This window comes from Microcaecilia unicolor, chromosome 6 (assembly GCF_901765095.1).
Source record: "Microcaecilia unicolor chromosome 6, aMicUni1.1, whole genome shotgun sequence".
Lineage (NCBI taxonomy): Eukaryota > Metazoa > Chordata > Amphibia > Gymnophiona > Siphonopidae > Microcaecilia > Microcaecilia unicolor.
Window position 1 is genome coordinate 63,550,204 of NC_044036.1, and position 13,047 is coordinate 63,563,250.

The window sequence follows — 13,047 nt, forward strand, 5'->3', positions numbered from 1 at the left end:
AAACTCCTTTGAGCAGGGACTGTCCGTCTTTGTTAAACTGTACAGCGCTTCGTAACCCTAATAGCGCTTTAGAAATGTTAAGTAGTAGTAGTAGTAGTTACTATGGTGTGGGAAAAGCTGACATTTCATCATACGTTAGTTACCACCATTAGTGATTTCCACAGTACATGAATAACGCAACTTGCAATCAACCTCATAAGTTGTGTTATTCATCCTTGGGACCAAAACTAAAGTATGCTCTCCCTCCCCCAAAGACACCCCTCCTACTGAGACCTTCACACCAAAGACTCCCACCCTCCAACAGGGCCCCCTGGGCCTATTTCATAGAATCCCTAGTAGTCTAGGGTTTCACTGTAGGAGTGTTCTCCAGGTTTAAAATAGCACTGGCAATGCCTAGAGGTAGACTTGTGGTACTACCACAAGGGGTCAAGCTGCAATAGAGGTTGCCCCTGCTCTAGAACCACTAGACTACCAAGGATTCTAAGAGATAGGCCTGGTAAGAAGGGGGCCTATAGGAGTGTGGGTGTCTTCAGAGGGTCTTTTTTTTTGGGGGGGGGGGGGGTCTCTACAGGGGGAGGATGATGTTTGGTGGGGTCTTTTTGAGGACTGTGTTCAGAGGAGCTGGGAAGGGGAAACATGGTTTAGCTCCTCCCTTTTATGATGGTGCCCAGGAGCATCAGCCTGAGGGTTAGTGGCTCAATGCTTTGAGTAGGAAATGTAAAGCCAGTTTTAAGTTAGTCTTATTTATCTTGGAAGAATGCAGCTTGCAGTGTTCAAAGCAAGCTACACAATTTGATTTACATAATAAAGAGATATTTAGCATTCATCTATATGATTTGCATCAATTATTATGCTTTCCACAGTTACAATAATATAACTCATGTACTGCCTTTTATCGTGCGTTGGGATGTTTTCTTGAACAGTGTTTCTCAATGCCCTTCTGGAGGCACATCTAGCCAACCAGATTTTCAGGTTCACCCCAATGAATACGCATGAAATGAATATGCATGAAATAAATTTGCATACATCAGAGATTAGAGTGAAGGAGAGGCCTCCTGGCTACCTGGGTTCAATTCCCACTGCAACTCTTTGTGACCTTGGGCAAGTCACTTAGCTCTCCATTGCCCGAGGTACAGAAACTTAGATTGTGAGCCTTCTAAGAACATAGAAAGTACCTGCATATAATGTATACAAAGTACCTGCATATAATGTATACAGCGATGCTCACATCTAGTAGCGCTACAGAAATGATTAGTAGTAGTATCTTGTATGCAAATCTGTCTCATATATATTCATTGTGGTAATCTGTAAAACCTGACTGGCTAGGGGTGCCTCCAGAAGAGGTTTGAAATAGAGAATGACATGGGGACAGAGCCCACGCGGATGGGGACATTTTCTACTTTGAAGCCTATTAATGAACTGGACTGTTATGTTTGCATGATGCAGACAATGATATTTTGATTTTTTGGAAAAACAAGCAAACATGCTGGCCACAACTAGCAACATTTGCATTGAGGATCCGATGCATCCTGCTACCAGCATATTTTCTAAGAAGACATCTTATATTGCAGGAAGGACTGTGGAAGACAGGAGAGCTAGATTGAATCCTGAGATTGTTGATGACTTCTTATTCATCCACAGATTAAAAAATCATAACAGTGCTTCATAGGGCATATTTCTCCCTTCTAGGGCATACAGAACGGGTTGTATTTTATACCCCTGGACATTTTAACAGGGTGGATTAGAATTCCTTGGGGTAGCAGAAATCAGCTATTGTTGGGGTTGGAAGGGTAGAGGGTGGTGGTGAGGAGGGTTATTATAGCTGCTGACTGGTATTATTGTTTTCTAGTTGTAATTTATACACAGTAGTTGCACAGCATATTTTTCCTTTTTATACTTTAATTGTTCAAGGCTTTTGCAGATGAGGACAGAGCCCTTGGGGATGGGGCGGGGACAGAGACAGGGATGGGGGCAAACTTTTTTCCCTTGACATTCTCTAGTTTGAGAGGCACTATTCTACAAATTCCTTTAAAAAAAAGTAGTGTGGTTGCCAGGTTAGTCCACTTTGTAGATTAATAAATAAAAATAAAAAATAAAGCGGTCTATTTTTGGGGTCCTTTTACTAAGCCACATGTCTTCACATGTCCAACGCGCGCCAAAATGGAGTTACCGCCCGACTACCGCATGGCTCTTGTCGTAATTTCATTTTTGGCATGCATCCGATACACGCATCTGAAAAATATTTTGTATTTTTATTACTGCTCGGTTACCACGCGAGTCTTTACCGCTAGGTCAATGGCTGGCGGTAAGGTCTCAGACCCAAAATGGACGCGTGGCAATTTTCATTTTGCCGCACGTCCATTTTTGGCAAAAATAACAAAAAAGGCCTTTTTTACAGGTGTGCTAAAAAAAATGGATCGGCACACACCAAAAACCTGCGCCTACACTACCGCAAAGCTTTGTAAAAGGACCCCTTTATTTGGCTATCTTAATACATTTTATGACTAGCTTTCAAATAAAGAAGAAACCAAGAGTGAAGGTACAAGAAGATGCAAACTACCTGGAGTTCCTTTCATTTTATGTATTGATTTTAACCTATGTGTTAATCACTTGGATTGTATGAAAGGCAGTATATCAAACCCTTAATAAACTAAACTAAACTTTATTAATAAAATCCCAATTTTAAAAAAAGCTTATATACAAAGTCACTCTTTTCCATGCCGGCTCCTCTCTCAAAATGACTGCTGTGACTTCTAGCAGCAGTCTCGCAGCAGTCATTTTGAGAGCAGAGTTGATATGGACAAGAGTGACTGGAGATTGCTCCTGCACCACTAAACTACCACAGCTTATATAATGTAAACCTGGCTGAGGGGCCTACAGGTGGGTGGATGGATGAGTAGCACTTGGGGTGCTGCTCCCAGTTGGGTGGATGGAGGGAATTTGGGGATGGGGGGAGCTACAGGGCAAAATGCAAGGTTTTGGTTTGTGCCAGAAATAAAAGGACATTTTTTAGCCAAAAATGGATTTCAGCAGGTTCTGGTGCCAAAATCAATACCAGAAACAAAATTCAGTCGACCTCTATTATATACAGAAGTATTTGAAATTATTTTTAAAAAGCACTCAGAATTCTCCCAGTTATTGGAATATATCCAATATCTACTTGCACTTCTAAATATGGGGCCCTTTATTAAAGTGAATTACGCACAGGGGGAAATTCTGTAAATGGCAATCAAAAAGGGGCGCTGGAAAAAATTGGCGCTAAGCACTATTCTATAAAATGCACGTCCTTTATAAAATAGTGCTTAGTGCTGATTCCTGTGCCTAAATTTAGGCATCAGACTTACACCTGTTGAAACATGGTATAAATGCTGGCGCCCTAGTTAGGTGTGCTGAGGCAGTATTTTATAACTATGTGTGCAACTTTTCAGAATGCCTCTGACACGTTCATGGCCATGCTCCCTTTTGAGTTACACACTAGTAGAGTTAGGCACCATGCCTTATAGAACAACATGTAGCCAGATGCATGCACAAATTTTAATGAATGCAAATGAAATTCAATAATTGGTTGTTAGCACCCAATTGATAGTTAAGGGCTTGTTAATTAATTTGTATGTGTATCTTGGGTGCATGCACAAATTTGAGAACACAAATCTGGGCGCCATGGGGGAGATTATATATATGACGCCTAAAAAAATCCATGTTGAAAACATTTCTGACAAAGCATATTCTATAAGCAGAGCCTAGACAGGTTGGTATACAGAATACGATTAGTCGATATCCCGGCGCCTAAAAATACACACCTCCATTTACACCACTGAAAATGTGGCATAAATCCCAGTACGTAGATTTAGGCACAGAGGGCCATATTCTATAACTATGCACGTAAATTTTGGAAAACCCAAGAAATGCCCGTTTCACCGCCCATAACCATGCTTTTTGCCTCCGCATGTTAAAAGTTAGGCACAGTACGTTACAGAATACGCTTAGTGAGTTGTACGTGTAAATTCTAATTATTGTCAATTAGTGCTCATTATTGCTTAAGTGCTGTTATCAATGCTAATTAGCTTGTTAAGCTAGTTAAGGTACGTGTTTTGTTACAGAATATGTCTGGATTTCAGCGCAGATCTCTAGGGGTGCTATATAAAATCCTGGGGGCATATGTAGAATCCGGAGGTTAATGCATGAAATGGCATGCATTACTGCAACCCCAGTGGAGGAGATGCCTAGTGGTTACAGCACTGGTCTTGACATCCAGATGTGTCCAGTTGAACTCCTACTGCTGCTCCTTCTGATCTTGAGCAAGTCAGTAGATTGTGAGCCATCCAGGGACAGAAATACATCCAGTGTAACTGATTGTAACTCACCTTGAGCTACAACTGAAAAGGTGTGAGCAGAATCCATTAAACTAACTAAATAAATAAATAAATACATGCAATAATTGCTTTTGCATTATTTTTACAATTAGCACACAATAATTCACATGTTAAGGGCATTTTGTGTTGGGGGTGTAACTAGGTGGGCATGGATGGAGAAAAGTCATAAAGAGTATAATACAGTTAAGCGCACAATAGTTCCCACATACTAATTGGCAATTTTGCAGTTAGCGCAAGGTCTGCTTAGCACCTTGGAGGTGCTAAGTGCACTCACACTATGACCACAGGACCGCATGCTAATGGGCATTAAAAGAAATGCTGCACATGCCCCTTAATAGATGCGATTTTAAATCTGCACCTACTGCACATTTATTTCTTGCGTTAAGGCACAGTAATTGCAAACTTTAACACACTTTTAGTAAAAAGATCTTATATGTTGTTATAATCCACAATCTGAAATAAAACATTTAAATAATCATTAAAAAGGGAACTCACTAGTTGGAAATATTACTTCTTACCAGATCAAATATAATACTATTAGAACACTAAAATATGATGTAATATCTAAGATGATATAGCATTTTTAAATAGTGCTTTACAAAATTTTTTTTTCATTGCTCTTCCACCTAAAAGTATTGCATGCACTTTTGTCTTGACATCAGACTATATACTTCCTTTGATGTATTAATTTCCAATTGGTGAGTTCCCTTTTTAATGATTATTAAAATTTTTTTTTTCATATTGTGGAATACACATGGGGGCCCTTTTACTAAAATGTGCTAAACTTTGCAATTATTGTGGCTTAATGGGGGATTTTATTGTGTACCTGCAAAGTTTACGCAGCAACTTTTGAGGGCATTCCGATAATTTTTATTGCAGTTCATGCGCTAATGTTCCCATTAGCACAGAAGTACCCGCCGAGAGTTAATGCGGGGCTACTTACTGCTTCCTATTCAGAAGGTGGTAAATGATCCCACATTAACTCTGTGTTAGCCAGTCACTGCACAGTAAGTGTAACATGCTAACTGGCTAATGTTTCCACGTCCATTCTCCACCCATGCCATGCCCTCGGAGGGAAAAAATCTGAAAAAAAATGCAGTAATGCACGGAATCAGGCAAACCATCGCAAAACCTCTTAACGTGGTTATGCAATAGCCTGTTTCTACATGTTAATGGCTTAATGCCTTTTAGCAAAAGGGCCCTAAAGATAGATGTCCATGTTGATATTACACATATTGGAACAGGAAAGAAGGAACTGAAGCACAAGGATCAAACCAAAAGGGGCTTCAAGAATGGATGTAGCAAACAAACTTTAATAACGGACCCAATTAAAGTTTTTTTGCCACGTTCATTCTTGAGATCCACTGCGCTTTTTTGATATTACATATAGTCCCATAATTGTGAGGTCACTGTGTGTATGTTTTTTAAAAATAATTTTAAAAATATTTATATATGTAACTTGCAATTGTTTTTAGCATTTGAATTTATCTATAGGATGGGGCAAGATTTTGTTTACTGCTTTTATTGGGTCCTTTTCACCTTATAAACTTCATACATAAGCTATTTCTATTGAGATTCCATTAATAAAGTTTGCATCATCTTGTACCTTTGCTCTTAGTTTGTTCTTGGTTATCTGTGAGGGAAATCATTTTGTGTTTGAGACGCTTTCAGAGGCCAAAACCTCCTTCCTCATGTCAGGACAGTATCAGCAAAAGATGATATACATCAAAATATGTAAGTGAAAAATAAAAAAACATTACAATGTCTCTCCCCTTCAGATTTTCATTGGAATGATTTTATGTTTTACTTATATATTCTGATATTGACATCTTTTGCTCATACTGTACTGACCAGAGAAAGGAGGCTTTGGCCTCCAACAGCCAGTCAAAAATATGTTAGTCCAATAAAACAGCATCATTAAAAAAAAATAAAAAACTTTAAAGAAAACAAATACATACCCTAACCAAGTTTCAAAATATATATAAGGTAAAAATGTGACTACAAATAATGACAACATAATTCCTAGGGCTTAATGTGTAGTTAGAATAATAGATACCATACTTATGAAGTATTTCACCATATGCACATAAATTTAAGTGTTTCGAGTGTCAAAATAATGACTTGCACCTTTAATTTTAGAGCACTTTTCCAATTCAAATCACACACACTGAGAAACAGATAAAAATCAGGCTTTCAAGCAATTGAGGGATGAAACTGGCTACATTTTCAAGCATGTTGACAAATAATGTTTTGCAAATGTTTGGCATCATGCCCTCCTCCTAACACCACCACTATGCAGTAAAACATGTGTAATTTTGTAGAACACTGAAAAGAGCCCAAAGGAATGCCATATATTAAAAACAGCAAAATAGAAAAATATATCTGAATCAAGAACATCTGAATAATTTAGTATTTCATATATGCAATTGTAATTTGCCCAGAACCAGTGACTAGACAGAATATTAATGATCTTAAATTAGAATTTTCAAATGTAAATTCAATTTAATTTAAATTTCAAGGCAGGTATCGGGGGATCCAAGATGGCCACACATCACTAAGACACGGCGGATCTCACTCTTACCGGTGCTAAAGATGCCGAAACGTCGAGGGAGAGTGTCGGCCAGACCTCCAATGCTGCCCCCCTCATTGCCTGGTCCTATAGACAGATTTGAGAGACCGTCGGGAACTGCTGTTGATAGCGGAATGCTGCCAGCTAGGAATCCCGATGAGCTGGAGACTTCGGCTTCCGTTGGCCTTGATGTCACTCTAAGCCCCGCTATGCGCTCACCACCTCCCCAGCCGATTGGTGCGAGTTCCTTCCTCCTTGGATCGACAGGGTCTACTCCGGAAGGTACAGAGGACCAAGAAGATCGTCGAAAGGAAGCTCAGATAACACCGGAGCAAGGAATAGAGGGCAGTTTGCCCATAAAGACGCTGCGGAACGAGGGGAGAGGAGCCGAGGGACAGAGTGTGATTCCTGAGCAGTCTTCCATAAGGTTAGAATTACCTAAAGCACTTCTGGAAAGACCAAAGGGAGTGACTTTAGAAACTTTATGGGATTTGGTATCCAACCTGGGACAACTTTTTCTGAAACAAAGTAATGAGATATTACCTAAAATAAGAACTTTGGAAACTGAAGTACAAAAAAAAGAAGAGGAGTTTAAAGTTTTGGATGATAAAATTGGAAAATTGGAGGAGAAATTGGATCAAAAGGTTTTGAACTTTGAAACAACCCAAGCTATGATGATGAAAGATTTAACCAGTCTTAGGAAAAGAACTGAATTATTTGATAAATATACTAAAAGTTATAATTTGAGATTTGTTAATTTTCCTAGAATACAAAATGTAGCTCCTCTTGAAATGTTAAAACGTTACTTGTGTGAAAATCTGAATATTCCCGAACAGAATCTCCCACTTTTTACAATGGCTTACTACATTCCTGGGAAAGAACCGAATCAGATAACTGAAAAGCTGATAGACATATCTCTTGTGCTTGAGACCACTGACTCTGAACTTGCAACGGCCGCTACTTTGGTGGCGACCGTTGCATTATTACCGGATAAGAATTGGATTTTCCGCTTGTTCTTCTGTAATAAAGAAAAGCCTTTTCTAGGCTTTAAAATCCTTCTATTTCCTGATGTCTCTAAGGAGACTAGAAGGCGGAGGAAACAATTCTTACTCCTCAAGCCGGAAGTTCTGCACTTGGGGGGGGGGGGGTACCTTTTTTTTAAGATACTCCTGCAAGTGCATAATAAGACTGGGGGGGGGGGGGGGGGGGGGGAAGAAATATGTTTTCATGAAACCTGCTCATGTTTCGGCACTTATAGCCTCGGCAAAAAAGGATAAGCGATAAGAATAAGGCACCCCCCCTATCTGTCATATCCTCAACCTCTCTCTTTCCACTGCAACTGTCCCGGACACCTTCAAGCATGCCGTAGTCACACCTCTCCTCAAAAAACCATCACTTGACCCTACCTGTCCCTCCAACTACCGCCCCATTTCCCGCCTACCTTTCCTCACAGCCGTTGCCTCGATTTTCTCTCCTCTCATGCCATCCTCGATCCGCTTCAATCCGGCTTTCGCCCCCTGCACTCGACAGAAACGGCCCTATCTAAAGTCTGCAATGACCTGTTCCTCGCCAAATCCAAAGGTCACTACTCCATCCTCATCCTCCTCGACCTATCCGCCGCTTTTGACACTGTCAATTATAACTTACTTCTTGACACACTGTCCTCTATTGGATTCCAGGACTCTGTCCTCTCCTGGTTCTCCTCTTATCTCTCCCATCGTACCTTCAGAGTACACTCTCATGGTTCGTCCTCCACCCCTATCCCGCTCTCTGTTGGAGTCCCTCAGGGATCTGTCCTTGGACCCCTTCTTTTTTCAATCTACACCTCTTCCCTGGGATCCCTGATCTCATCTCATGGCTTCCACTATCATCTTTATGCTGACAACACCCAGCTTTATCTCTCCACACCTGACATCACTGCGGAAACACAGGCCAAAGTATCGGCCTGCTTATCTGACATTGCCGCCTGGATGTCCAACGGCCACCTGAAACTGAACATGGCCAAGACCGAACTTCTTGTCTTCCCACCCAAACCCACTTCTCCTCTCCCTCCACTCTCTATCTCAGTTGATAACACCCTCATCGTCCCCGTCTCATCTTCCCACAACCTCGGTGTCATCTTCGACTCCTCCCTCTCCTTCTCTGCGCATATCCAGCAGATAGCCAAGATCTGTCGCTTCTTCCTCTATAACATTAGCAAAATTCGCACTTTCCTCTCTGAGCACACCACCCAAACTCTCATCCACTCTCTCATTACCTCTCGCATTGACTACTGCAACCTACTCCTCACTGGCCTCCCACTCAGCCATCTATCCCCCCTTCAGTCCATTCAGAACTCTGCTGCACGTCTTATCTTCTGCCTGGACAGATATACTCACATCACTCCTCTCTTCACGTCACTTCACTGGCTTCCGATCAGGTACCGCATACAGTTTAAGCTTCTCCTACTAACCTACAAATGCACTCAATCCACAGCCCCTCCTTACCTCTCTACCCTCATCTCCTCTCTCCTCACATGCTATGCTATTCTTGACCCACTACAATCTGGTTTTCGCCCTCTCCACTCAACCGAAACTGCGCTTACTAAAGTCTCCAATGACCTATTACTGGCTAAATCCAGAGGTCAATATTCCATCCTCATTCTTCTTGATCTTTCCGCTGATTTTGACACTGTCGATCACAGCATACTTCTCGATACCCTGTCCTCACTTGGATTCCAGGGCTCTGTCCTTTCCTGGTTCTCTTCCTACCTCTCCCTCCGCACCTTTAGTGTTCACTCTGGTGGATCCTCTTCTACTTCTATCCCTCTGCCTGTCGGCGTACCTCAGGGTTCTGTTCTTGGTCCCCTCCTCTTTTCTATCTACACTTCTTCCCTTGGTTCATTAATCTCATCCCATGGCTTTTCCTACCATCTCTATGCTGATGACTCCCAAATCTACCTTTCTACCCCTGATATCTCACCTTGCATCCAAACCAAAGTTTCAGCGTGCTTGTCTGACATTGCTGTCTGGATGTCTCAACGCCACCTGAAATTAAATATGACCAAAACCAAGCTTCTCATTTTCCCCCCAAACCCACCTCCCCGCTCCCCCCGTTTTCTATTTCTGTTGATGGCTCTCTCATTCTCCGTCTCCTCAGCTCGAAACCTTGGGGTCATCTTTGACTCTTCTCTCTCCTTCTCTGCTCATATCCAACAGATTGCCAAGACCTGTCGTTTCTTTCTTTACAACATCCATAAAATCCACCCCTTTCTTTCCGAGCACTCTACCAAAACCCTCATCCACACCCTTGTCACCTCTCATTTAGACTACTGCAATCTGCTTCTTGCTGGCCTCCCACTTAGTCACCTCTCCCCTCTCCAGTCGGTTCAAAACTCTGCTGCCCGTCTCGTCTTTCACCAGGGTCGCTTTACTCATACTACCCCTCTCCTCAAGACCCTTCACTGGCTCCCTATCCGTTTTCGCATCCTGTTCAAACTTCTTCTACTAACCTATAAATGTACTCACTCTGCTGCTCCCCAGTATCTCTCCACACTCGTCCTTCCCTACACCCCTTCCCGTGCACTCCGCTCCATGGATAAATCCTTCTTATCTGTTCCCTTCTCCACTACTGCCAACTCCAGACTTCGCGCCTTCTGTCTCGCTGCACCCTATGCCTGGAATAAACTTCCTGAGCCCCTACGTCTTGCCCCATCCTTGGCCACCTTTAAATCTAGACTGAAAGCCCACCTCTTTAACATTGCTTTTGACTCGTAACCACTCGCCTCCACCTACCCTCCTCTCTTCCTTCCCGTTCACATTAATTGATTTGATTTGCTTACTTTATTTATTTTTTGTCTATTAGATTGTAAGCTCTTTGAGCAGGGATTGTCTTTCTTCTATGTTTGTGCAGCACTGCGTACGCCTTGTAGTGCTATAGAAATGCTAAATAGTAGTAGTAGTAGTAGATTTCATACCACAGGTTTTCAATGGGGTTGAGATCTGGAGATTGTACTGGCCATTCCAAGCTCCTTACCCCTTTCCTTTTCTTCCACTCGTTGCACGATGACATGATGCATTGTCGTCCTGGAACATGTAGACTCCAGAAAACAACTCTCAAGCTGAAGGCAGCATTCATTTTTCAAGAATTTCAATGTATTTTCATGCATTCACCATTTCATCCACAACATGAAGTCTCCCAATGACACTCCCTGCCATACAGCCCCAGATCATCATTTTCACTGGATGCTTCACTGAGAGACTGAGACACTTTGGCTTAAATTCTTCTAATGGATATCTCCTTACATAGGTCTTTCAATGGTCTTCTAGTACACAGAAAGTGCTTTCATCACTGAAGAGCACCTTTTCCCAGTCCTCTTTGCTCTAGTTACAATATTTCTTAGCCTAGTCCATTCGCTTCTGTTTCTGGTCAGTGGTCAACAGTGGCTTTTTCCTTGCTTTGCATCCTCTTAAACAAACTCCTAGACACTGCCTTCTCACAGCTGAAGCGCATACCTCAACTGGACATTTTTCTTTTCAGTCCCGTAATAGCTGTGGTGACATTAGCTTGCGGTTTTCAAGAGATGTCCGTGTCAGCACACTATCTTCTCTTTCAGTTGTCTTTCTGGGCCAACCACATCTGGGTCTGTCCTTTTTTTTTTCCAATTTGATGACTGGAATAGCCTTCCTCATGCAACACTGCCACCCGAATCTGGTCTTCTTCAGAAAGAAACTTGAATTGTGCCTTCATCGTGACGCTACTTCATGACTAGCCAACAAGCATATGTTTAAAATAACAGTTTTACACACCTTTATAACTGTTTTAATCTCCTCAATGATTGGCTAAAAACTAAAGCATATTCATTGGTCAGAAAACTCTCAACACCATTAGTTCATTTTGATCCGAAAATGCATCAAATTTAGAAGCTCCTAATGGAACACCAATGGATGGGATAAAAACCATTACAGCGCCAAAAAATATCAGAAAAAACACATGCAACTTGAATTCTGAATAAAATGGCATATGATATGCAATATTTTCCACCTTACAGTTGGGCATAAAGCTGGTCAGAGATGAAAGTTATCATTATCGCACAGGTGATGCAGGACTTTTTCACACCACTGTACAAATTCAGGAACCTGAGGCAATGGAGAGTGAAGTGTCTTGTCTAAGGTCACAAGGAGCAATAGTAGGAGAAGCAGGATTTGAGCTCTGACTTCTGTGACTCTTAGCCCACTGTTCTAACCACTAGGCAACTCCTCCACTCAACTGAAATACATTCTGGTGCACTACTTATATATTTTGAATCTACTTAGACTCCAATTTGTTTCTGATTTTATATTAAGGTATTCGTGAAGAACTTATTTACTTTCTTTCTGCCTGTAAACTCCTATTGCTTTTAGAGCTGCAGTACTACCCCCTGAGGGACTTCTAGGCATTAGAATGTCTCTAAAAACTTTATTTTGTGTACCCTTACTCAGGCCCCATCAAAGGAACTTAGTCTGATGCCCCATACCAAGACACGGGACAGAGGGAGGGGAATGTAGTAGGGAGTCACAGAAGTGCAACAGAGTATCAGGACTGACTCAATTTGTCACTAAAATGACACAGAACCATCTGGTAACTTTAATGCAATGAATTTACAACTATGGTTTACTGCAGTTCAAAATGTTTCCTTTATGGTACTACAGAATAAAGTGTTAGCAGTACAAATTAAACTATATACCTTTTCTCCTTTTGGTCCTGGAGGTCCAGGAGGCCCTGGCTGACCTTGATGACCCTAAAAAAGGAATAATATAAAATTCCAATGTTTTTTTAGTTATACAATGTAATATCCCACTTATAGCTGCATAATTGCTAAAGAAGAACACAATAAAAATAGAATCATAAAAATACAATTCAACATCCCTATATTATCTTAAGTAAAACACAGAATATGTATTCAATAAAACTGGGTAAGACATTAAACAGATCAAGTGAAAGCTTGTTCAAAAAGCCAATACTTCACTAATCAACAAAATAATAAACAACATATCTGAGAATATAGGTCAAAAAGGAGCATATTCTACAAACACCAGAGCTTAACATTCAAACCCATAGCACTTGGTCTTTATTCATCTCATGACT

General features: G+C 41.2%; 1 protein-coding gene across 2 annotated transcripts in view; it reads right to left on the reverse strand.

The window, feature by feature from the left end:
- The window catches only part of COL24A1 (collagen type XXIV alpha 1 chain), an 804,368-nt gene that overhangs the window by 148,207 nt on the left and 643,114 nt on the right, over nt 1-13,047 (reverse strand). For both annotated transcript variants that reach the window (XM_030205800.1, XM_030205801.1), the window contains one exon: nt 12,647-12,700. In XM_030205800.1, the coding sequence (XP_030061660.1) occupies nt 12,647-12,700 (54 nt within the window). The remainder of the gene's footprint in view (nt 1-12,646; nt 12,701-13,047) is intronic.